This window comes from Condylostylus longicornis, unplaced genomic scaffold (assembly GCF_029603195.1).
Source record: "Condylostylus longicornis isolate FDR11 unplaced genomic scaffold, ASM2960319v2 ptg000026l, whole genome shotgun sequence".
Lineage (NCBI taxonomy): Eukaryota > Metazoa > Arthropoda > Insecta > Diptera > Dolichopodidae > Condylostylus > Condylostylus longicornis.
This window is the reverse complement of record NW_026577995.1, coordinates 2,276,071-2,301,347: the sequence shown is the minus strand read 5'-3', so window position 1 is coordinate 2,301,347 and position 25,277 is coordinate 2,276,071. Positions and strand designations below refer to the sequence as shown.

At 30.3% G+C, this 25,277-nt stretch overlaps 10 protein-coding genes across 10 annotated transcripts in view; 5 read left to right on the top strand and 5 right to left on the bottom strand.

Moving 5' to 3' along the window:
• Positions 1-1,231: 1,231 nt before the first annotated feature.
• On the top strand, positions 1,232-3,971 carry LOC129607016 (uncharacterized). Its single transcript, XM_055517705.1, has 6 exons — positions 1,232-1,367; positions 1,756-1,901; positions 1,979-2,186; positions 2,541-2,798; positions 2,869-2,938; positions 3,006-3,971. The coding sequence occupies exons 2-6, from the start codon at positions 1,776-1,778 to the stop codon at positions 3,967-3,969; spliced, it is 1,626 nt and encodes a 541-aa protein (XP_055373680.1). The 5' UTR covers positions 1,232-1,367; positions 1,756-1,775; the 3' UTR covers positions 3,970-3,971.
• Positions 3,972-4,214: 243 nt separating this feature from the next.
• On the bottom strand, positions 4,215-5,508 carry LOC129607017 (zinc finger protein-like 1 homolog). Its single transcript, XM_055517706.1, has 5 exons — positions 5,277-5,508; positions 4,978-5,215; positions 4,856-4,923; positions 4,591-4,795; positions 4,215-4,528 (listed from the first exon to the last, which is right to left on the bottom strand). Exons 1-5 carry the CDS (start codon positions 5,376-5,378, stop codon positions 4,224-4,226), a joined length of 918 nt encoding a protein of 305 aa, XP_055373681.1. The 5' UTR covers positions 5,379-5,508; the 3' UTR covers positions 4,215-4,223.
• A 142-nt stretch (positions 5,509-5,650) lies between these two features.
• LOC129607021 (probable DNA-directed RNA polymerase III subunit RPC6) lies at positions 5,651-7,568 on the bottom strand. Its single transcript, XM_055517711.1, has 4 exons — positions 7,287-7,568; positions 6,476-6,879; positions 6,026-6,277; positions 5,651-5,945 (listed from the first exon to the last, which is right to left on the bottom strand). The coding sequence occupies exons 2-4, from the start codon at positions 6,872-6,874 to the stop codon at positions 5,709-5,711; spliced, it is 888 nt and encodes a 295-aa protein (XP_055373686.1). The 5' UTR covers positions 6,875-6,879; positions 7,287-7,568; the 3' UTR covers positions 5,651-5,708.
• Positions 7,205-7,989, top strand: LOC129607022 (uncharacterized). Its single transcript, XM_055517712.1, has 2 exons — positions 7,205-7,355; positions 7,648-7,989. The coding sequence occupies exons 1-2, from the start codon at positions 7,269-7,271 to the stop codon at positions 7,987-7,989; spliced, it is 429 nt and encodes a 142-aa protein (XP_055373687.1). The 5' UTR covers positions 7,205-7,268.
• On the bottom strand, positions 7,960-9,602 carry LOC129607020 (26S proteasome regulatory subunit 4). The gene is made up of 3 exons (XM_055517709.1): positions 9,486-9,602; positions 8,460-9,429; positions 7,960-8,400 (listed from the first exon to the last, which is right to left on the bottom strand). Exons 2-3 carry the CDS (start codon positions 9,387-9,389, stop codon positions 8,056-8,058), a joined length of 1,275 nt encoding a protein of 424 aa, XP_055373684.1. The 5' UTR covers positions 9,390-9,429; positions 9,486-9,602; the 3' UTR covers positions 7,960-8,055.
• A 1,134-nt stretch (positions 9,603-10,736) lies between these two features.
• Positions 10,737-12,459, top strand: LOC129607084 (zinc finger protein 287-like). Its single transcript, XM_055517802.1, has 5 exons — positions 10,737-10,959; positions 11,080-11,765; positions 11,822-11,885; positions 11,942-12,123; positions 12,192-12,459. The coding sequence occupies exons 1-5, from the start codon at positions 10,819-10,821 to the stop codon at positions 12,400-12,402; spliced, it is 1,284 nt and encodes a 427-aa protein (XP_055373777.1). The 5' UTR covers positions 10,737-10,818; the 3' UTR covers positions 12,403-12,459.
• A 34-nt stretch (positions 12,460-12,493) lies between these two features.
• LOC129607085 (transcription factor Ouib-like) lies at positions 12,494-14,598 on the bottom strand. Its single transcript, XM_055517803.1, has 7 exons — positions 14,376-14,598; positions 14,254-14,317; positions 13,535-14,183; positions 13,412-13,474; positions 13,257-13,328; positions 13,080-13,182; positions 12,494-12,976 (listed from the first exon to the last, which is right to left on the bottom strand). The coding sequence occupies exons 1-7, from the start codon at positions 14,508-14,510 to the stop codon at positions 12,869-12,871; spliced, it is 1,194 nt and encodes a 397-aa protein (XP_055373778.1). The 5' UTR covers positions 14,511-14,598; the 3' UTR covers positions 12,494-12,868.
• An 829-nt stretch (positions 14,599-15,427) lies between these two features.
• Positions 15,428-16,182, top strand: LOC129607124 (chromobox protein homolog 1). The gene is made up of 2 exons (XM_055517864.1): positions 15,428-15,631; positions 15,688-16,182. Exons 1-2 carry the CDS (start codon positions 15,531-15,533, stop codon positions 16,079-16,081), a joined length of 495 nt encoding a protein of 164 aa, XP_055373839.1. The 5' UTR covers positions 15,428-15,530; the 3' UTR covers positions 16,082-16,182.
• LOC129607123 (mitochondrial GTPase 1) lies at positions 16,115-17,656 on the bottom strand. Its single transcript, XM_055517863.1, has 3 exons — positions 17,539-17,656; positions 17,143-17,417; positions 16,115-17,009 (listed from the first exon to the last, which is right to left on the bottom strand). Exons 2-3 carry the CDS (start codon positions 17,269-17,271, stop codon positions 16,188-16,190), a joined length of 951 nt encoding a protein of 316 aa, XP_055373838.1. The 5' UTR covers positions 17,272-17,417; positions 17,539-17,656; the 3' UTR covers positions 16,115-16,187.
• A 6,942-nt stretch (positions 17,657-24,598) lies between these two features.
• Positions 24,599-25,277, top strand: part of LOC129607094 (putative uncharacterized protein DDB_G0282133) — a 130,852-nt gene continuing 130,173 nt past the window's right edge. The window contains exons 1-2 of the mRNA XM_055517824.1: positions 24,599-24,642; positions 24,713-24,789. The gene's annotated coding sequence lies outside the window, so the exon portion shown is untranslated. The remainder of the gene's footprint in view (positions 24,643-24,712; positions 24,790-25,277) is intronic.

The window sequence follows — 25,277 nt, the reverse complement described above, 5'->3', positions numbered from 1 at the left end:
TTAAGTCAAATTAAAGATCGTGCTCTAATAATTGATAAGGTCGTTTGGAGACCATGAATGTTTGCAAATGTGACCTCATTGAGAAGAAATAAGAAATGTCATCAGGTAGCCCCCAATGACGTTTTTAAAAAGATTTTTTTGTAAATTATTGAATTTATGAATGAAGTGCGTAATTTTCCATAATGCCAATTTCAACCCAAGTATATTTTTAAGAGATGTTTTCTTGTTTAACGTGGAACACGTTTGCTGCCTTTTTTAAAGTGGTTAAATATAAAAATTAAACGTATTTTTAAAAACACCACATTTTTCATTTTCATAATTTGACAGGAATTTAGTCATACAAGAATAATTATAATAGTATCATTAATACATTGAAGTATTATTTCTAGGGCACTGTTTATATATATGACTGTTTACATATAAATCTAACACTGATGATAGTTTTAATATCAAACTGAAATTATTTGGTGGAACTCAGAATTTATGTCAAAATTTAATAACTTTACTACAAAATTGTATCCAAAACAAATTTTCCAAAATATTCAATTTATAATTTTCCTAGAAAATTTTATCCGAAACAGTGGTAACAAGTTACCTACTTAAGCTAACAGCAAAACAGAGCGATTTTCCGCGGCGAAATATCAGAATTCATATGATATACCAAAATGAAATGAAATTAACACCGCAAATTTGACCGCCGACGGTAAAGTAGCTTAAATTCTTATTTTACTGCTGTTTCTTTTTTTGACATTATCTGTTTTCATAAATGGGTGACATTATATACAAAATATGATACAGTTGATTTTGCCGTTCTGCTGCTTTTGTTATGTTTTTACAATCACTTTTCACAAATCTGAGGTTAAATATAACGATAATAGAATAAGTTTTAATTTGTCGTCAGACAAAGTCGAATGTAAAACAAGGTTTGCACATTCGATTTTCATTAAAGTCAGATAACATCGTAGAATTTGTTGTACATGTAAAAATTAATGAAATTATAAAAAATATAAAATATACAGAACACCATTTCGTTATTAAAACAAAATTTCACATATAAACGTTATTTCTATAAAAATTTTGTATATATTCAAAAAAAAAATGTTTCAAAATTAAAAAAAAAACAGAGTTGTCATAATTGATATTTTGGAGAGATTTCCCGTATTCTTTTAACGAGACGTGTAAAAACCCTATACGCAATCGGCGATCTTACATATGTTTTATAAACATTTGTAGCATGCATACAATAATATTATAATCTCCAAGTAAAAAAAACACTTCCGAGTATAAAAAGCAAGCAAATCTACAAATTTTGATTTAGAATATTTTCAACCCGTTTAAGTACGCTTATTTGAATCTGAGAAAAATATGTAAGTAACTAAACTAAAAATATTTATGAACCAAAACTTATTACAGATAAATTTAATCAAAAATTTACAAAACAAAATTTTGTTTCAAGATCTTGATCATGACACAAGTTTTGTAAATTTGCAAAGTGTTAATAAGAAATTTGATAACGTATTACTTAATAAGAAATACGATAATATATTTAAAAGTAAATAAAGAAATATTTTTTTACATTTCGCGCATTTCAAGAAACTACTTATATGCATAATTACTTATATATCTCCAATTTGCACATACACTTTGAACTGTGATTAAAGTATCAAAATTTATTTTAGATAAGAAATTTACATATTACTCTCTATTCTAATGCAAAAAAAAGTACACTTTAAATTTTGTGTTTTTTCTTTAAAGTTGAAAGAAAGGCTTTAATCATGGCATCGGTTGAAAATAATGTGGTTTATGGAGGACCTGTTTCAGAAAGTATAACATCAAATGCAAAATCTTTTGGGGAATTTTTTCTACAAAAATTCAAAGAAGCTGAAGATAAGGTCATTTTGGTAAGCTAAATTTCTAGAACATGTTAAACAATTAAATATATAATTGAAAAAATAAATTGTTACTTGATTGATAAAAGATTGACGGAGTGACCGATGAAGAATTTACTGCAAGACAACTAAGGGAAAATATAATTAAAATGGCTTACTGTTTAGAAAATCTTGGAATTGGAGAAGGCGATGTTGTATCAATATGCAGTGAAAATCGTGTTGAATTTATTATAACATTATTTGCTACATTTTGTTTAAATGCTACAATCGCACCATTAAATGTAACGTACAGCGAACGTAAGTATATATTCATTTTAATCACAAGTTTATGAATTTTACACGAATTATAAAATAAAAATTTCAAAAGTGTACTTTGCAGGTTATTACATGTACAGTGAAATATAATGTTCAATTTAATATCATCTGAAAGCTAAATTGTAACATTCTATTTTAATGCATTTTTACATCTTTTATGTGAACTCGTACAAAAATCTCAAGAAAAATATTCACAAAAAAGAAAATAATATTTTTTTAATTTAATTTTCTTTTCTCTTTTTTGTTTAATGATAATCATATAAGTATAGGTATCCACTTACTTGAAATCTACTAAATGTAAGTTTTTAACTAAATTTTTATGATTTTATATTTTAGGAGAGTTGGATCATGCTATTAATTTATCTAAACCAAAAGTTATATTTTCTTCAAATTTCGCTTTCGACAAGATAGTAAAGATTTTTCAGAAAAATAAATTTGTGAAAAATATTGTAGCATATGACAAAAATTCTAAATATAGAAATATAAGTTCGTTTTGGGAATTATTGAACGACTCCCAATTCTCTTTTAAAGCAGAGTATTACCCTAAGCCTGCTGATTTAAATGAAAGCGTGCTTTTGATATTATGTTCATCAGGTAAATTAATGTCTATGAGGAAAATAAAAATACATTTGTAATAAACTGATACTTTTCTCAAATTTTATAGGAACTACGGGAATGCCAAAAGGAGTACAACTCTCACAGAAAAATATCTTATATACTTTCGATCAAAAAAGGTAAATCCTACATATGTACATACAAACAAAATTTTAAACATATTATTATATTCAATTTAATTTAAAGTTCCGATTCGATTTTGGAAATGCTTACGCTTTTGAGTGTAATTCCCTGGTTCCATTCATATGGCTGCGTTAGTTTGATACTGATTACAGTTTTTGCAATGAGACTAGTATTTCTACCACGATTCGAAGAAAAAGCCTTTTTAAGAGCTATAGAGAAACATAGTGTTCAATTAGCCTTTATGGTTCCACCACTGATGGTTTTTTTGGCTAAACATCCCATGATTGATAATTATGATTTGTCATCTTTAGTTGGTTTGATGAGTGGAGCGGCGCCTTTAAGCAAGGATGTTGAGGATGCAGTTAAAGAAAGAATTGGCATTTCCATTATAAGGCAAGGATATGGTCTCTCAGAATCAACTCTAAGCCTTTTAGCACAAAATGATTCACATTGTAAACCGGGAAGTGTTGGTGCTCTAGTTACTGGACATTGGGCTAAAGTTATTGATACCGAGACTGGTGAAATTTTGGGATCAAATAAACGTGGAGAATTATGTTTTAAAGGTCCATGCATAATGAAAGGATATATTGGAGACGCAGATTCAACCCAAACTATAATCAAAGACGGATGGTTGCATACTGGCGACATCGGGTATTACGATGAAAATTTAGAATTTTTCATAGTTGACCGCATTAAGGAGCTCATTAAATACAAAGCCTTCCAAGTACCGCCAGCCGAAATAGAAGCATTGCTTTTGTCTAATCCGAAAATCAAAGATGCAGCTGTAGTAGGTTTACCTGATGATGAATGTGGTGAATTACCATTCGCTTTTGTTGTTAAACAACCTGGCGTAATATTAACAGAAAATGAAGTGATTGATTTTGTAAAAAGTCGAACCTCTGCCGCCAAACGACTTCGAGGAGGTGTTCAATTTATTGACGAAATCCCGAAAAATCCTAGCGGGAAAATTTTAAGGCGTTATTTAAGAGATATGCTGAAGAACAGAAGTGTGAAATCCAAATTATAATCCCAGAAAATTGAATATATGTATACATACATTGTAAGTATTTTACCTGTGAGGTTGTGCATGATAGCATATTAAAACAATTTGTACGTACAAAACAACATGCAACATAAAAGGAATGGCTTTATTCCTTTTCAAATAGCTAAAAAATAAAACATTATTTCTTTTTTGGAATATGTAACTTTTTTTTATTTATTGTGATTAAAATATTGAATAAAAAAAAATAATATATTGTTTTAAGTTATCCTAAAATAATTTTAATAATGATCATTTTGCACTTGCATTGGTTTAGGATTTGGATTATCCCAATAATCACTGGATTCATTACTACTAGAACTACGACCAAAATGTGCCATCACGTAGACGATTATTATAAATGATAGAAAGCCAAGCAAAACCAAAAACCATGTTCTCCTCCAAGGAGGTCGTGATGATGGTGCGTAAAATCTTCTAGACCAACGCGAAAAAATTTCCGCTGGGGTTCTCCTTCTATATTTGTTATCGTCACGATCTGTTAAACCGTTAGAAGATTGTCTCGATAAAAGAGATCGCCTGCTATTTGCTAAAAATATAATTTGTGTTTTATATATGCGAATTATTTAGTTTTATACAACAACGTATTACAATAATCTGCAGATGTTGATGGTGGATTGAAAGCATCCATTAAAAGAACGGAATGCGGACTATTTGAAGCTATTTGATTATTATTATTATAGAACGTGCTAGCTCCGTTGTTTTTCTTATTTTTCTCAGCATTTCCATGAATTTTCGTAACTTGACTTGCCTGTCCTATTTGAGAATTTGACTTTGGAGCCGCATTTTCGGAAAACTAAAAATAAATTATTTTTTTCTTTTATTATTTGTATATTTCTTTTATTTTTCTATTTACTGTTATTTGACCCAAATCATTTTTGGCCCAGTCCACTTGTTTCAGCTTAGTTCTAAGTATATCAGCAACTGTTAAAGAATAAAGTTAAAATACGTTTAAATTTTATAGCCTTATCGAATTACCTGGTGAAACCAAATTTGTTGGGGGAAAAATAGTCTCAAAACATATAGGACAAGTATGAGTTCCTGAAGTAGTAGTTGTTAGTAAAGCAGATTGTCTTTCATTGAGACAATTCCAATGAAATATATGGTAACAAATTAGACGAACACAATCTCCATCTTCTAGAGAACCATTGCACAAAGAACATATTGACACATAATCGGAATCTTTTAGCCAATTTAAATATGATTGAACAATACACTAATAAATATAAATAAAGTCAAACAGGATTTAGCATATAAAATGCATTTTTAATGTATACCTTAGGATGAGAAGTTACCATACAATTTTCACAGACATTTACACAATGTTCAAAACAAAATTGGTTGGTTACTTGTCGTTTAGGACATTTACAGAGCCCCATAATGAATTTAAAATCTAAAACTCTTTTATATCTTATCCAATAAAAATTTGAGCTGTTTGATACTATGCAAGTTTTTTTATTAATTTATAATAGAACAAGTCAGGTAGTGATTTAGTGACGTTTGTTTTCATTTGTGCAGTTGAAAACTCTACTTAATTTGTTGACATTTGCCACGTCTAAGCAATGTGGCCAGACTATTCTTTTTTAAAAATAGAAATTAATTTCGAAATTAACGGAAAAACAGCAGAATATACGATAAACATAAATTTTAATATAATTTACTTTATTTTTCAAAAAATAATATTTAATAAAGTTCATTTTATGTATAAATTAATCCAACCATTCTGACATATATTTACAACTTCTAGGGGTTACGTCACCACAATCCGAGCAATTTTTTATTATTGGACATATTCCGCAAGGTATTTGAACTAATCCTGGTGGACCCAAAGCATTTTCGATAGCTCTATAAGCAAATGTCCCATCAGCTAATGGTACTCGTTCTGCTCTACCGTCATATACCACCGTTTTGAGAATGGTTTCTAAGTCTTCGCTGTCAAGTTTAACCTAAAACAAATTTTTGACAGTTATTATATATTTTGAATTTCGTTTCCTCATTAACAATTTTTGAATTTGGTATGTTTTACCTTACTTATTCCCAAATCTGAAATAAATTTATGAACTTCTTTTACAGAACAACATGCAAGTTGTTTTGTAGTTAAAGGACTTTCTTGTTTTTCTAAAGCAGAATCTCTCTTCATTTGCAAAAATCTTAAGCATTGCTGATTGAGAACATCCACGAATTCCGCTTCGAAGTCTTGGTCTTGATACCAAGCCCCTCCAGTAACAGATCTATCGGGTTCCAAATTGAAAAGCATGTAAACTTTTTTTTTACTGGCCTAAAATATTTAAGCAGTTATTTTAATTAATATAAATACATACATATGTATATATGTATTCTTATAACAATACTCAGGAAATAGACGAGATTATTTTTATAAAATTAAATGCTTTAATTTATATTGTTAACATATACATATATGCACATAATACTTTAAAATAAAAATGATCAAAAATTGGTTTATTGTTGGACTTACATTTACGGATTTAACTGCCTTGATTAATTTTTTTGTCTCAAGATTTTTTAGTATTTTATTCAGTTGAGTCATATTTAAATTTGACTTTATGCGTATGTCTCTTATCCATATTCCTTTATTGCCACCTTCTTCTACAATAGCATACACAATCTTTTCTTCGTTATCTGCACCTTTGGGTAGAGAAACTTTTTTCGGGTCTTTCGCTCTATATACTAATTTATCTCCTTTTTGAAGAATCTCGAGCAGCCCTTGTTGAAGTAACTTGTTTAAACCAGATACTCTTTGTTCTATTGTTATATCACTAGATAACTTTACAACGTCATCATTAATTACTCCCGCCGGATTACTACTGACTGCCGCTAGCAGTCGATTGCAAATTTCTTCAGAGGATTCTCCCATAAGTCCTGTTAAAAAGAAATTTAAATTTGGGTTTTAGATCTTTCAAATTTGTTTTTATTTTATTTGGTGCTCAAAAAAAAACTTTTTATATATTACTTAAGAGTAAATAAAATTTTTATATTTATTTAATTATAACAGTTTGATACTTTATTTTTCTTTATTTTATACACAATTTTGGTACAATTAAAGAATCGGGAGTATATTTTTTTGCAAGAGCATTAGAGTTTGAACACACTTTTTTTTGATGGCACTTTTTATTAAAATGTGCCAATATTAAACAGCTCTCAATTTTTTTAGTTAGCTGGCAATATTCAAAAGCTTGTTGTTTTTTTGCGATATCTTATTTTTCTTAATCAAATTTATTATAATTTTGATTTTAACTAGTCAATGAAATATGGAAAGCAGTTCTCACCTGGATGATCTAGATTTTCAAAATGTAGCAAAATTAAATTTAAATAAAGTCAGCTCCGGAATTTCAAAGGTATTTTGCAAACAATGTTCTTCACACAACATATAAAATGAGAATAATTTTGACAGTTTAATAAAACATGTGGTGACCATTGTTTTGTTGATTTAAACAGGGCACATTCATCTTTAATAAACTATTTGTACTTTAGGTTCATGAGTACAAACATCAATTTTAATCCTAGTTTACCCACAGTTAAAACCGTTTCTTGCTTCTAGCTTTTGTATTTTATTAATAAATTTTTTAGTTTTCCTTTTTGGATTGATATATGTAGATATTTCAATATTTAGAAAGAAATTTTTTTTAGATGGGATATTCGGACGGAATTACAGAAGGACGAGAAGTAATGTTTCAGAAAGGGTTTGATTTTGGATATAAAGATGGACTAAAAACAGCTTTGGAAATCTCAAAATATGAAGCAGCTGCTAAAATGTTAATTGGTAAAAGCAATAACGATGAATTAGTGAGGGAAATACAGAAATACCGCCAAGAAAAGTTTGATGAACGTTATAAGGCAAAATATTTTAAATGTAACAATAGTAAAGATTTACAGTATGACATTGTTTCAAGTCAACATAATAGTCTCTTGGATAAGGAAAAAGAAATATTAAGAGCAAAATTTCCAAATTTTAGTAATTTATTAGGATAATTTTATTGGACTCTACAAAAGATAAGAATATAATTAAAAATTAATATTAACTGAATTGGCTTTTTTTTAAAGGTAAAGTCCTTCCGGTGTACCTTCTTTTTTCCTATATAAAACACTTTCCTTTGACTTTTTAAAGTCTTCATTCGTAACTTTCATTCGACGCTCTCTTAATGCCATAAGACCAGCTTCTGTACAAATTGCTTTAATGTCAGCACCAGATAAATCGTCTTTAGCCATAATCAATTCGTTTAGGTTTACATCCTCTGCTAAAGTCATTCTTGATGTGTGAATAGTAAAAATGCGGCGCTTGGTTTTCTCATCTGGTAAGGGGAACTCTATCTTACGATCTATACGACCAGGTCTAATAAGAGCAGGGTCTAAAGTTTCAATTCTGTTTGTGGCCATGATAACCTAAAGCGTTTTCATTATTTTAATAACTTATATATGTCAAATAAATAAATTAAAATTACTTTAACATCGCCTCTAGAGTCAAAACCGTCAAGTTGGTTAAGAAGTTCCAACATAGTTCTTTGTATTTCCCTTTCTCCACCAGAATTTGAGTCGTATCGTTTTGTACCAACTGCATCAATTTCATCAATAAATACGATTGATGGTGCGTGTTCTTCAGCTACTCTAAATAATTCTCTTACTAATTTTGGTCCATCGCCCAAGTATTTCTGAATTAATTCACTCCCCACAACCCTCAAAAATGTAGCTGATGTTTGATTTGCAACGGCTTTTGCAAGAAGTGTTTTTCCAGTTCCAGGAGGACCATACAATATAACTCCTTTCGGAGGTTTGATACCCATTTCTTCATAGTATTCTGGATGTGTTAATGGTAATTCTACAGACTCTTTTATTTCTTGAATTTGAGTATCCAGACCTCCAATATCCGCATAAGTTTCTTGTGGGGCTTTTTCTAATTTCATTACTGTTACCATTGGGTCGGTATCATCGCTAAGAACACCAACTACAGCATGCACTTTATGATTTAATAACACCGAGCAACCAGGTTCTAGTTGATCCTTATCAACAAACGATAAAATACTCACATAATGTTCGCTACCAACAGAAGTTGAAACAATTGCATGATTATCATCAATAATTTCTTCAAGGTTACCAACCGACATAGGAGTACCTCGAAGATCATCAACTTTTGATCGTTCTTCCTCATTTTTTTCATCCTGCGGTTTTAAGCGTTCTTGATTTCTTATAAACTCGTCTTCCATCAGCAAAAAATCTTTAATTCTCTCAAGTTTTAATAATTTAAGTCTGCATCTTGTATGAGGCGTCACCTGAGGTAATTTCATAGCCGCTTCTGGGCCTTTAACTCGCCGTTTTTTTTTTGCCAACCCTTGTTGGAATCGGAGGTTCATACTTCTTTTTCTTGTCCTTATCATCTTTTTTATCACCACCACTTTGACCAGATTGGTTTTGTCCCTTTTTAAAAATTAAAAAAAAATTATTTTTGAAAATAAATTAAAAATAAAATATACCATTTTTATTCACAAAAATTTTCAACTATGACTACGAATTTCACTTGTTTTTAGAAATAATAAAATTTTGTTCATAACCTAAAAATTGATTGTCATCATATTAAAGTAAGCTTCGCTTTTAGCATTAGACCAAGTTAATTAATTGAATAAAGATGTAACGATATCTGGTGGATGAAAAAGAAAATATTATTATTGTGAGGAAATTATAAGGTAATAAAGAAGATTTTACGTAATTTTTTGAAAAATTGGTAACTTATGTGATAACCTTTAATTTTAAACAATGGATTGTACTATTTTCAATGGATTGTTTTTTAAAAGAATTTATTGGTCTTAATTTAAATCAAATAACATAGACAGAATATTATGTCCTTACTATATTTAATAAAAACTTTTGTACATAGTGAAGACCTTTCAACTGCTTTATAAAATGTAGTTAACATGATACAGATCTTTTTACAAAAGATAGTATTTGCATTAAACCAAATCTTTCTCAAAATTTTTTGGGTTTTAAGATAGAATTATATTACAATCAATCCTAGAGTAGTCAAAATTACGAACTAAAAAGCATTTTTCTTACCACTTAAACAGCTACAACGCATTGTAAACTCGTTTTAGTAAATCCAAAATTTAGTTTTACTTAAGAATGCTTTACACTTTATAGCTTGCCATAAAATCATAGATTGCTTTCGTTTGCTTCGCACTTCTTACTTTTTTATTATTTGTCCTATGTAGCTTTTAGCATTTTCACAATGGTTGATTTAATAGAGTATCTTTTCATTAATACAGTTTTATTTAATTAATGTTTCATAATATTAATTATAAAAGAGTCTTCATGTTGCAGTGCAAATTAGCCTAGCACTGAGGTTTTTTCATGTGCATGGCTTACAAATACGAAAAAAATAAGAGTAAATCATAGATAAAACCTGATAACTGTTTACCTATCAGACAAAAATTATCTGATAACACTCAGACTTTGCCTCAAAATTCAATAATTCTGCTACAAAAATTATATCCATAAAAAAGTCAGTTGTTCGCTACTCCAAACTACCGCCAAAAATTAATTATCGCCATTTTATATTTAAAAAATCTAATGACTCAAAAAAATTGAAATAATTTTATATGTACATATTTTGCAAAGGAATTTCAAAAAAATATCGCTAGATGTATCTAATTTTGACTTAACAAAAATAGCTGTCAGGTGCTTACTTATATTATATATAAGCGAAAATAAAATTGTCTGACGTTTGACAAATTTGAGAGCTGTTTACTACTTTCTATATTTTTTTTATAAAAATAATTAGCAGATGTAACAAAAAAATTACAAATTTGCAAAATGAAAGCTAACATAAATTGGAATATGTGCCGTGTCTGTTTAAGCGAACTTAATACTGAAATCGAAAATAAAAGTATTTTTGATACCGATGAGGACAAAATTGAAATTTCAAAGAAAATTTCTGAATGTGGGGGAATTGAAGTAACACCTTTTATACATAATTAAATTTTATATTTTTATTTTCATGCCCAGTATTTAAATTGAAATTTTAATTATTTGTACTAATATTTTCATATTTTTATCTATTTTTTTACTAAAAAGGTAAAAAAGGAAAGCAATTTCCCGGAAATTATATGCAAGATGTGCATTAAGCATTTGGATGTTGCATACAAATTTCGTACAACTTGCAAAATTACAAACGAACGTCTTCATTCCTTTGTAAACAAAGCTAACGAATTTCTCTTATCCGGGACCTTAGAAATGACAGAATCTTTGGAAGTCCCAGAAATTATAGTTGATGAAAACCTAGTGGATAAAATTGAGAATGAAGCAGAAATTGATTTTGTAGAATACGTTATAGAAGAGGATGAAATCGAGTTAAATAGAGAAGGGCAAGATCAATATACAATAACTGATACAGTTGATTATACAAATTTATTGAAAGACACTTTATCAGAAAAAGAAATGCCTGATTGCAAATACACAATTAGAACAATATTAGACAAAAATAGTTTAGATATGGATAATAACCTATCATCTTTTAAAATAGATAATCAAGCCCTGTTTCCAGACGCTGAAGAAAGAATAATTGAGGAAAATCATGAAATTTATGAACTTCAAATGAGTGGCTCAGAATTAACAAAACAAGGAAAAACTCGTAGAAAATATACAAAACGCGATCAAACAAAAAGTTTTTCTTGCGATATATGTGGTAATAAATTTAAACATAAATATTCTCTTGACATTCATATGAGGCTACATACAAACGAAAAACCTTTTGTTTGCGAGTAAGTTTTTCTCAAAATATCTGAAAATCTTTTGGTTGATCCTTTTATTTTTATAGGATATGCAGTAAAGATTTTGCCTTAAATTTTCAGTTATCTCGTCATATGAGAATACATACAGGGGTAAGACTTATTCATTTTTTTTTTAGATTGAGATGATGCGAAAGTTTTCTTTTTAGGAAAAACCTTATAGCTGTAAATATTGCGAGCGCAAATTTAGAGACATTAGTACAAGAATCAAACACGAAAGAATACATACAAATGAACGTCCTTTTAAATGTCCGTATTGCCCCAAGGATTTTATTTATTCAGATGTTTGCAAAAGACATATCGTTACACACACAGGAGAAAAACCTTACGAGTATTTTTTCATAAATCTTTCAAATCAAATACATTCTTTTCATATTTACACTTTTTTTTAAATTTCAGATGTTTTCAATGCAATAAAAAGTTTGCACAGTCATATCATTTGAAGGCTCATTTAATGACATTATCTCATAAAGCTCAATGCGAGCAGGTTGAAATTGAACTCTTTGAAACAGATCCCAGTTATTCGGATTATACTCAAACTCTTAACTCGCCAATAGAAGGGCATAAAACGGAGTTAATAGAACAACATGAAGTTATTTCATTACAATAAATTCCATTTATTTACTATTATTTATCTTTAATAAAAAAATATTCTTTAAATTTAAAATTTCTTTCATTTTTAACTTGGGAAATTTCGTCGTACTGAATTTGAAACTTATAAAAGCTAGAAAATGAACATTTACATTTTTATTTTTAATTGGTAATTATAATTGTTTCAGAAAATTACTAAAATACAAAATGTACTATAGATTAACATAAGCATAAATTACTAAGGTTAACTAAAAATATATGTAACCAATCAAATCACGAAGTAATTTCGATTTGTTGCTTTACTTTCTTATTTTTTAGCCTGACATCTTTCAGCATAAAAGAGTAATATTTATTTTACCAAAAAATCAGTATTTATAGACTGAGATTTGGAGAAATCCTGGCAATACGAAATTTAATCAAATATTGAATACTTTACATTAAAACTAAAATTTATATTCTTATATGTAAAATAAGAACATTGATATTTAATATGCCCCACTCTCTGCTAATGCTTTGTGCGAAAGAGTTTGTAAATGAGCTTTGAGATGATGCATTTGGGAGAATCTTTTGCCGCATAATTCACAAGCATAAGGCTAAAACCAAAGAAACAAAATAAAATACATCCATATATTTACTAAACGAATATATGTGTCATATATGCGTATTGGTGCATAAAATTACACATTTCACATTTACCTTTTCTCCAGAGTGCGTCATTTTATGTACACGTAGGACATCACTGTAATTAAAAGATTTATCACATACATCACATTTAAATGGTCGCACATTTGTATGAATTCTGTCGTAAATGTATAATAATTTTTTATTTTTTTAGTTTATTTGAAATAAACCCATATTTAGCTTCAAACCTACCTCTCATGTTTCATTCTAGACGAGGCATCTGAAAATTTACGTTCACAATATTGACATTTGTATGGTTTTTCCCTGTAAAATTGTAAATATTAAATAAAATCGTATATGTCTATCTTAAATATATTATTAGTTGTTCAAAGCACACTATTTCTCACCCTGTATGAACTCTCATGTGGCGATGAATTTGATATTCTGTCACAAATGCCTTTCCACATAGTCTAAAAAAGAGATAATCGTTTTAACAAAGTAAAAATTTCAATATAAATTTTATTTCTCACTCGCAGGCAAAGGGTTTGTCATCTGAATGCCATTTCATATGCTGCTGCAAAGTATATTTACGATCGTATTGGTTTCCACATACGTCACAAACATATTTTTGTTGGTCCACGCCACTTGCACCTCTCTTCTTCCTCCTTATTTTAACTTCTTCTGTTGATTCTTCTACTATGGAATCATTTTTTTCCAAAATTTCCTCTGTTTTACTTTCAAGAGTTAAAATATTTACATTTTTTTCATCATAAATGTTATCAATGTCCTTGCTATCACTTTCTAAACTAACATTTAGTTCATATGTTTCCTCATCTTTAGTAGTTGTAAGTAAATTTGCATTTTTAGGATCATCTTCGGTTTCAATTATGTATTCTTCATCTAAAGTATATTCTTGTTTGAAATGTGGTAAAGAATCTGATGAGTTCTTTGTTGGATCTTGTGCTAAGGGATTATCATCAATTTCTTCGGGATCAGCATAGTATACAAAATATTGTTCATCATCATTTTCAAAAATCTCATTGCTCTGATTTAAAATTAAATCGTCAACTTCTAAAAATGAACAATCAGGGGTTATCTTTTTATTCAAAACTTCGGTTTTATCAAGAAATGTTTGTAATTTTTCATCAGAACTTTGACAAACACTTCGAAAGCGGTAAGCTAAAACAAGTATATTAGTTGTAACAATATTTTTGATAAACAATTAAGAACTACTAAATAAGTAATTTACCTATATTCAAGTGCAATAAGCAAGTATTACATATTATACTTGGTAAGTTTGATTTTCTATATATCTGAAAATAAAAACACAATATAAAATTACGAAACTATTTTAATGTGGAATACTCATACATTTATTCCGCCACATTCTCTGATTTTTGCGCAAATTTCCTGTTTATCTTCATCGTAATCAAATATTGATTTTCCTTCATTTTCAACTTCTTCCAAACATATTCGACAAATACTCCACTTTATATTAACTTTCATTTTATTTAATTAAAAACTTTTATCAAATCGTCTAAATATCTCCTTTGTGATTTTATTAGAATGAATTCTGAAAATGCTATTATTTACAATGTCGCTGTCAGTGTGTGTCAGTTTAATAAAAAAAGAGGGGTGTACAATTCTTTAAAAAACCTCAAGAGATCGGAAATACAATTTTCGGTTGTTGTTGTATATGAAAAAACATTTGTTTACACTTCGGATTATTTTTTGACCTATCAAACAAAACAGCTCTCTTGATCTTAATACATTGCTCTAATATTAAAATAATTCTTGATGAGAAAAACATGCTTACGTGACAAAGCGTATTGTTTTTTACTAATATACCTCAGTTACTTCAAACATAAAACTTTAGCGTTTATTATATAATTATCGTCGCTTATTATTCATTAAAATTTAACTGAACTATTTCGCAATATTTCTTTTTGCTCACTTTGTTTAATGCAAGTTTCTTAATACCTGATCTTAATTTAGTTTATTACTTTATCTTTATAATTACCTGATACAAAAAACATAGCCGCATTGTGGGAGAAACAAACCGAAGTTGTATGTATTTATTGCTATGAAAATATGATTGTCGTTTGTACAAAATGTGAAAAGTGATAAAAATAATTTTTTAATTCCAAAGGTGTGAGTTTGGAATTTGACGGTAGGATTCGGTGCGGTAGCCCTGTAGCCATCTTGTTGGTATTCATTTAAATATATGAAATTAATTTCATTTTGGTAAGCGTATTCCAGAAATCGTCTCCATTTAGGTGGACCATTGACATTCACGTTAAAAAAATTTGTGTATTTTCTATGTTATTATAAAATTTTGCGTATTTGTGTACTTTTTCCTATGTACATTTTTGACAACTCTTATTCAAAAACAAAAAACTATTGTCATAGTCGTTGCTAACTTTGCTTTATTTTCTAAAATTTGATTGAAGCGTTTGTTGTCTAACAAAACAATTTAAAATAGGTACAGAAATATTTCATTTTAATAAAATTTTCGGTGTAAAAGATATGGTACGAGCAAAGGGGTTCTCTGTTGAAAAGGTTCTAGATAAACGAATAACAGCAGAAGGTAAAATAGAATACTTGCTTAAGTGGAAAGGATACACAGAGTATACATATAATAATTTAAAACGTTAGTACAACAATTAATTTCTGTTATTAATAGTGAAGATAATACTTGGGAACCGGAAGAAAATTGTAACTGTCCTCAGCTTATAGCAAAATTCGAAGAGGATCGCCAAAAACCATCAAAAAATCGGACAAACCAAAAACCGAAAATTGAAGAAATAGAAAAGCCTAGGGGATATGATCGCGGTTTGGCAATTAAAAGAATATGTGGAGCAACAGATTGCACTGGGGATATTTTATTCTTAATTGAGTGGGAAGATTGTGAGGAATTAGACTTAATTCCAGCATTAATAGTTAATGAAAAGGATCCTGAGACTGTAATTGCCTTTTATGAACAAAGATGTCCTCTTTCTAAGAAGGCTAAAGACCGAATGAAACCGTTGTCAGACGAGTACGCGAATAAAGCTGGAGTTGCCAAATTTGCATGGTAAATCCTTCATTATTTGTTTTAAAAAAAAGTAAAATTTTAAGAGATAACATTTATTGAAATATACACAAAATTTAATAAAACAAACTAAGAAAAAAATTTTTAATTACTCAACTAAACTGGATGGAATCCAAATTAACTTTCCCAAATTTTCCAATTCTAAAATTTTTAATAAAATATTGTGCCGCATATTGTGTATCGGGCAATATTATATGCCTACCTTCGTAGTTTCGAATTTTTTTAAACTTCTGCATACTAACAGCTCCTGATATCAAAACTTCTTCAATTTTATCTGTAGGGCCATTTTTTAGATGCATCAGATCAACATAAGCGAAATTTTCATGTTTATTTAGCCAATATAACAAGTAATCTGCTATTATTTCATAGCCTACCAGATGGTCTTGAAAACAACCACATAATGCTAATTTTAATCCAGTCTCATCGTCTTCTATTTGAGGTTCTAAAATTCCGGGGGTGTCTATCATATATATGAGTGGTTCATCACATATTTTAATTTTGCTCATAACACTTCGTGTAATACCGGCAACGGCCCCAACTTTAGCTGCCTTTTTTTCTTTTAAATGTTTATTTCTCAGAATATTTATCAAAGAAGACTTGCCCACATTTGGTACACCAATAATCATTAATGTTTGGGTTTTGTCATCCATACTACGGTAACGATCTGTGTTTGATACTATATCTTTAATGATAGGAATAATTTTCCTCACACCATTGCACAATTGATCTTTGCAATTAGTAAATATTACCTTGTTAACAGCTTCTGATTCTTCTATTTTCTTAGAAATTATTTTGAATTGATTTGCATCAATCATATCTTTTTTATTGAGAACTAGTATATGAGGCTTTGAATCTAAAATTTTGTATTTCAACTGACGATTTCTACCAGAAAATGGTATTCTAGCATCATGAACCTAAAACAAAAAAATTCAAAGTATTCCTTAAAATTATACCTTCCAATATTTATTAATTTATAAATATATTAAGTATGTATAATATTATTTAAGTACGTAAATATATTACGAAATATTATGAAGGTTTCATTACTTCAATTACACAGTCCACTGTTTTCAATTTTTGTTCCATTATTTTAAGACCTTTCCCCATGTGTCCTGGAAACCATTGTATAGCTTTTTTTACATGTAACGGAAACGATTTTCTAAAGTTTTGCGTCATTAAATATTGCAGTTTTAATTTATTTTAAACAACTAAAACTTAGAGAAATTTCGCAGTACATTTATTGTTGATTATAATTTGGTTATGATGTTTGCAATAGGTTATGTGTAATGTATTTAACCCTTGACTGCTATCTTAAGTTTATCCTTTAATAAATATTTTAAATAATTATTATAATTTTTAAGAATAATTAGTTTTAAATAAGTTAAAATAATTCATGTTTGTTTTGTTCTTTTTTATTAAAGTAAAAATAATATAAAAACCAACAATCAGGCGGAAATACAACGTCGAAATTACAAAAATATGTAAATCTTCTTTTTATGTTTTTCTCGTAAGACAAGACATGTTTTTAAGTTCTATAAAAAAATATAACATTAGCAAAATTCTTGACAACCAGTAACTTTATTAAAAAATTTAAAAACCCAAGAAAAATCGCTTAAATTTTCACTAAGTTTTAGAAAAACCGCTTAATTTCACAAATCTACGTCCCCTTCGATTTTTTCGTTTAATTAACAACATTTACCTGATCGTTTTACTCGAATTACAGTAATACCAGGCAAAATGGATAACAAGATCGCTTAAACTTAAAAAATTGATCTTATGTTTTTTAACCATACATAAGTATGTATACATATGTATGTCTGTAGTACAGATCCATCTAGGTAAATATTTATTAATTTTTTCTTTTGATGATAATTGAAAAAAATGATGAATACAAATAAATTAACCAATAGAAAATGATGAAGTTAATATAGAAGTATACAAAGAAAATAGTTTTAATAAATTTTAGTATAAATAACACATCTTCCGTATCAGTTTTTCAATCACATTTTGACAAAGATTTAAAATCGATTTTATATGCACCCCTACTACTCACGGAAGAAAAAAAGGTGAGTGAATCACAAAGAATCTACAGTGTTAAGAATCCTAAAAAGTTGGATATTATTGTATATAATAAAGTTTTTGAAACCTTTACGATAAATATCACTATCACTTAGTCATTCGATACTCACAATAAACCCCAATATAATCGATCGTTGTCCAGTATATCAAATGCCATTAATCATGAATTCAAACGTAACTGATTATTATCTTAATTTTTTTCTTGCATTTCTTTAAAATTTTATATTTACCGCTTTATTGAAATAATTTGTAAAATTTCGATTGCGAAAATTGCTTCATCGCAGATAATTATCATTTACAAAATCAGGCGAATAACGTGATTAATATGATCGTGAAATCTTTGACATTCTGTTAAGCGGACATTCTACAATTGCATAATTATATATAAAGAACAATTAGTCTTTCAAAGATGATTTCAAAAAAATATAAAATGAAGAATTTTTTCAAGACATATAAAAATTTGTGTTGATAAAATAATTTTACGAGCGACTTTAAAAAATCGAGTTATTTCCGCGGTTGAGGCCTAAACCTATAAATTCTGATGAGACATTATTTTTTCTCATTTACTTTTAAAAAATGGAGGGGAGAGGAGTGGTAAGCGTAATATAGTTGACAGTTTCCTGTTATGTCAACCTAGCCTCTTCCACTCAACGCCAAGTCTCATCTGCACGTGGTCCCTCCTGCTAAGCTGAGCAACCTGAGCCAAAGATTCGGTAACCAACCCGAGTGGAGTAGCTCTGGTCAGTGAGCCAACGAGAATGGCGGGTTAGGAGTGGGATTAATATTATCCCCTCCTAACTTGGGTAGCGTCTGTACCAAGATTTGGCGGCTGCCGGCGGGCGTCTGACTTGTAACAAGCGGCTCGCTTAATAAACGTGATGAAGCAGATATGCAACCATTCAGAGAGGTTAACTCTTACAAAATAACACAAGTAACATGCAATGAACAAAACAATTGGATTTTGTACCCCAGGTGGTAAGCCAAAACCTTTGGTGAATCCACCCTCTTTGGAGGCTGACCCCACGGATTCTGGGGGGGGTCACTTATTGCATTTAACTACAGGTACGAAACAATCTAGTATCTTGACAAACGCCAGTATTGGTTCCAGGAGCTCGCTAACTAAGCGTACTCCTCCCGAATCTCCTGCTTCTTCTACAAACTACTTAAAAGAGTGTGAAGAACTGCGAAAAAAAATGGTAGAGAACGAAGCTCTCCTACATAAACTCTTGGAGGAGCTAAGCGAGGTGAAATTGGAAAATAAAAATCTGAGAGCTGCACTGGAGAAGAAAGTCTCAGCGAGGAACTTTAGGAGCAACAGCAGTGAGGACCTAACGGGTTTTGAAACAGATGCAAATGCAAACTGGGTAGCAAAAACTACCAAAAAACACAAGAAAAGAAAAGCCAATTCTTCCCCGGAAATGGCTAAAGAAACTGCATCTATCAGTAAAAATGCTAAACCAAACCTATCGCATTCTAAAAATGATGCTAATAACGGGGCTTTATCCTCCAGTTGCAAAGATATTAAAAAGTCAACTAGTCAGCTGCAAAAACCTGTTCCTTCAAAGAACGCTTCCAATATATCTACTGGATGCAAATCGGATAAAGAGACAGCTGATAAAGTAATAAAAGATAGAAGGCCTCCTCCTATTAACATAGTTGGAATTGGAGATCATCTAACCATAAAAAAGGTTATAACCGATGTTACCAACAACTATAAAGTGAAGCCTCTAAACAATGACGTCTGGAAAGTGAACACCGAAGCTCCAGACGACTATCGTGCTTTAGTAAACAAGCTGGAAGCAGAAAATTTACAATGGTTCACTTACGAAAATAAACATGACAGACCAATTAAAGTAATGGCCAGGGGACTACATTGGTCCTGCGATAGGAATGAAGTAATTAATGATTTACTTGATCAAAAGTTTCAAATTCAGGATGCAGTCAACATCATCAAAAAGGTGGGGGTGATCAAGGAGAACGGTGAACGGCTCACTCAACCTAAGAAACTGCCGCTTTTTATGCTAACATTCAGCAAAAATGAAAGTATCCAGAAAATTTATGATATCAGATCGATATTAAATATTCCTGTAAAAATAGAGGCATTGAGGAAAAATTCGAATCAAATTCCTCAATGTAAAAGATGTCAGGATTTTGACCACACCAAAAAATACTGTAAAAAGCTCCCAAGGTGTCTTAAATGCGGCGGAGGTCATCTCACCGCGTGCTGTGATCTCGATAGGAGCGCTCCAGCAAAATGCGCTAACTGTGGCGGCAATCACCCAGCGAACTATCGGGGATGTGAAGTAGCAAAAGAGTTGCAAAGACGAAGGAACCAAGCTGTTCAAAATAAAAAGCAAGGAAAAAGAAACCTTAATCCAACTATGCCAAAGACTCCAAAAACCCCTGCGTTAGACCAACCAGCGGTTCCGATACTGATCACCCCTCATAACAAGAGCCCGCATCCTAAGATGTTAGGAAATAGAACTTTCGCCCTAGCAGCTTCAAGTAACACTACCCCAAGTAAGTCTTTGGAGGTAATGATAGAATTAATTTTAAAGAAACTAGAGCAATCCGAAGCCCAACAAACGAAACTTTGGAATCGACTGGACAACATAGAAAATAAAATAAACACGTGGCGCTTTAAAAGATGACACATACTTTAAGAATAATGACGTGGAATGCTAATGGACTAACCAATCATATCCAAGAGCTAGAAATCTTTTTGCATAACGAAGAAATAGACATTTGTCTTATTTCGGAAACTCATTTTACGAGAGAGTCCTGTTTAAGGGTGCGGGGTTACAAGCTCTACTCTGCTTTACATCCCGCAAACAATGCAAGGGGAGGATCATGTATCATAGTTAAAGAAAATATCAAACACGTTCTGGAACCCGAAATCGAAGAAGAAAGTATGCAGATAAGCTCGGTGAAAATTAAGGCAAGAAATAAGGAAATTAAAATTTCGGCCATTTATTGCCCTCCAAAACATAACATGAGGTACGCAGACTACATAGAAATGTTAAAAAGAATGGGTAACCACTTCATACTAGGAGGAGATTTTAACGCTAAAAACGTATTTTGGGGCTCTAGATTAACGAGTCCTAAAGGAAGGGCTCTCTATGAAGCTGGGAGAGAACTAAATTGCTCTTTCTTTTCTTCGAGAAAACCAACATACTGGCCTAATGACCCGAATAGATTGCCTGATGTAATTGATTTCTATATTGCTAGAGGTGTAGCTGAAAACTATATTAGCATTGATGAAAACTTTGACCTCAACTCTGATCACTCGCCTGTGATATTAACTATAAGTGAAACCATTATAATGATTGACGATGCTCCTAGATTAGCTAATAAAACAACTAATTGGACTCAGTTTAGAGAAGAACTTGACGAAATTATTGACGATAAAGTGTCCTTGAGGAATGAAGCTCAACTGGAGGAACAGCTTGATTCGTTTATCACTAATGTCCAAGGTGCCATTTGGAACAATACTATTCAAATTAGGAAACCGGTGGCCAATGGCAATCTCAATTGTCCTATAGAAGTCAGGAGGCTCATCAAAGAGAAAAGAAAGGCCCGAAAAATATGGCAAGTCACACGCTGCCCAACTGACAAAACTAAACTCAATAAGCTGAGCAATAAACTTAAAGTTCTACTAAAAGACATTAGAAACGAAACTATTGCCAATCGCCTTCAAAATTTGACAGCTGAAAAAGACACTGATTACTCGCTGTGGAAAACAGTGAAAGGTATCAATAGACCTAGAGAACAAAATCCGCCAATCAAAAAGGATGACGATTCTTGGGCCTCGGATGATAAAGAAAAAGCTAACGTGTTTGCAAATTATCTCGAAAAGATATTTGAACCTCTACCAAGACAGACGCATCTGGAAAACATCCAACTTAACGCTCCTCCAGTTAAAACCCAGATTAAGAAAATAAAGCTTGGTGAATTGAGAAATGAAATAAAAAATACCAAGAACAAAAAGGCACCTGGGTATGACCTGATCACAGCGGACATACTTAAGGAACTTCCACTGAAAGCTCTAAAGATGCTGCTTTATCTATTCAATGCTTCCTTTCGTTTGAATTATGTACCTAGGCAGTGGAAAGCAGCTGAGGTTCTGATGATTGTCAAACCTGGTAAACCAGCAAACGAAACTAAATCTTATAGACCGATCTCTCTCTTGCCTATTCTATCCAAAATTTTTGAGAGATTGCTGCTAAACAGAATGAAACCCGAAATAGAAGCAAGAAAACTCATTCCGGACCATCAATTTGGTTTCAGATGTAAACATTCTACCATTGATCAGGTACATAGAATAACCGATTTTATTGAAAATGCCCTGGAAAAGAAGCAGATAGGCGCAGGGGTCTTCCTGGACGTAGCAAAGGCCTTTGATAGAGTCTGGCACGAAGGTCTACTGTTTAAAATAAATCGAGATTTACCCGATCCATTTGGTCAAATAATAACTTCGTACCTTTCCGACAGATGTTTTAGAGTAAAACAAGGCTCTGAATACTCGGAACTAAAGCCAATTAGGGCTGGGGTTCCGCAAGGTAGCGTCTTGGGACCAACGTTGTATCTTCTCTACACCAGAGACATCCCAAGGAGAGATGATATACTCATGGCAACGTTTGCAGACGATACCGCAATTATGGCTACAGGTGAATCCAGTGAAGAATGTGCGCAAAAACTCCAAAGCTCGTTAAATGAAATTAGTGTATGGACCAAAAAATGGAGAATCCAGCTGAACGAAGCAAAATCGGTACACGTATATTTTACAAATCGGAAATATAATCCAATTGCAATAAAAATTAATGAAATTGAAGTTCCAATCGCGGACTGTGCCAAATATCTTGGAATGACGCTTGACGCAAAACTACGTTGGAAAACGCATGTCAAAATCAAAAGGGACCAAATAAACCTTAAACTAAGGCAAATTAATTGGCTGATCGGCAGAAACTCCGAACTGAATATCCATAATAAATTACTGATATACAACCAAGTTATAAAGCCTATATGGTTATATGGAATCCAACTATGGGGATGTGCTTCCAAAAGTAACGTAGAAATAATTCAACGATGTCAAAACAAAGTGCTAAGAAATATAGTTAATGCTCCATGGTACGTTAAAAATAAAGTTATTCACAGAGACCTGGGAGTGAATTCAGTTCTTGGTGAAGTTAAAAGATATGCTTACAAGCATTTTAATAGGCTACAGCAGCACGAGAACGTAAATATGGTGAACATTTTCCAGGATGTGGAGCCGATTCGGCGACTTAAAAGAAAAAAACCAATTGACCTCCTACTATAGTGGATTAGTTTGGTAGGAGTCAACAAATTAGGGGACACATCAATGGATGCAAAACCCGCAAAATGTGAACTAAAGTGATAGAAGAATTGCTAGATAGGTCGAAATGACTTAGTTGCAACGTATTAAAAATGTTAAAAAAAAAAAAAAAAAAAAAGATTTACTATCACATTTTTTAAAAGTAAAATGGCGACAATTAATTTTTTTCTAAAATTTTGAGTAGAAAACCGCTAATTTTTATTTTGGGTATAATTTTAATTGCAAATTGCTAAATTTTAAAGTAAAGGGTGAGATAATTTCAGTATTATGTTAACAGTCTTCAGACTTTAATGTAGATTTAATTTAAGATTTTGTCCCATATGTAAACAGTATCTTATTTGCCATCAACAGTGTTTGTATACACGACTTTCATCAGACTCAGATTAAATCTTGCATTTTACTGTATATTTAAAGAATTATGGAAAGCTATACTGAATTTTGACAGCCTTAAATTTTATATTTTAAAACTTACATAACTTTTAATTTAGAAGTTTTTTTTGACTGATTTATCAAGTAGGGTTTTTTTTATGTAATATATTTCGACTTCAAGAAATTATTGAGATTAATCGAATTCACTCCTCTATTTTCTAAGGCGTTTCATATTATAAATATAAGTATAAGGGAATAAAAAGGAAGGCCCAAACCGTGGCTATAACATTTATAATTTTTAACTAATATATTACAAACATTTTTAATATAATATTAATTTTCTTATTATTTTAGGAAAAAGAAATAAATATTTATTAATATCTTATAATCTATCTATATCGAATTATATAATCTATTTATAGCGAATACTATAATCTATCTATAGCGAATACAAAATACTACTAAGCATTTTTAATAATTTTCGAGGACATAGTGGATAGAACAAATAATTTTTTTCCAATTTTCTAAAAAAATCTTTGTAGGAATTTATAAAATCTACTGTATTCGCAATGTAGTAGATTTTTTTATATTGTAGCAAAATGGTCACCATATTTTAAATGAAATATTTTGACAACTGTCAAAAATTTTGCAAACATTTTTTAAATAAGTAGGTAGAAGAGTCATCATGATTTTGTGTATGTATTTGTATATGCCAGAAAGAAACAAGAAAAAATAGGTGTTTTTAGGTAAATAGTGAACATTTTAAATTTTGCCATTAAAATAGTGAGTTAATTGTTATTCTTTTACAATGCCTAGGTATTGTAAATTTATTAAACAGTGAAAATTTATCCCTCTAAAATGTGATTTGAACAAAAATTTTTGATTGATTCAAGGTGAGTTAATTTATTTAAAATATACGAGTATAATATTAAAAAGAAAAAAAAAACGTAACTTAATGTATAAATGTTTGTATATATGTACATAATGTAAAAATATATACACTATTATATATGAACATTATATAGTTTTACTCTTATAAGCGAAAAAAACATAACTTTCCTTTTTAATAATTATTGTTTTATTTGTTATCTATTAATTGAAAATGAATGAAAAAATAACTATCATATTGTTGTCTTCCTAATATCTGTGAATTGAAGATTTTTACTAATATCTTTTTTGTTGAAATTTGGAAAAACATAAATTTAAGTTTTGCATATGTATGTATACTAAAATATGTGATATATATCAACATAAATGTATGTATATTAGGTACATATATAACAAAAATGAGTGGTAGGTATGAACGTGCTAATGTTTATGTTCATTTAAATTTGTCTGATTCATAATAAGTTATTCTTGTATTTATATTAAATGTGTTTTA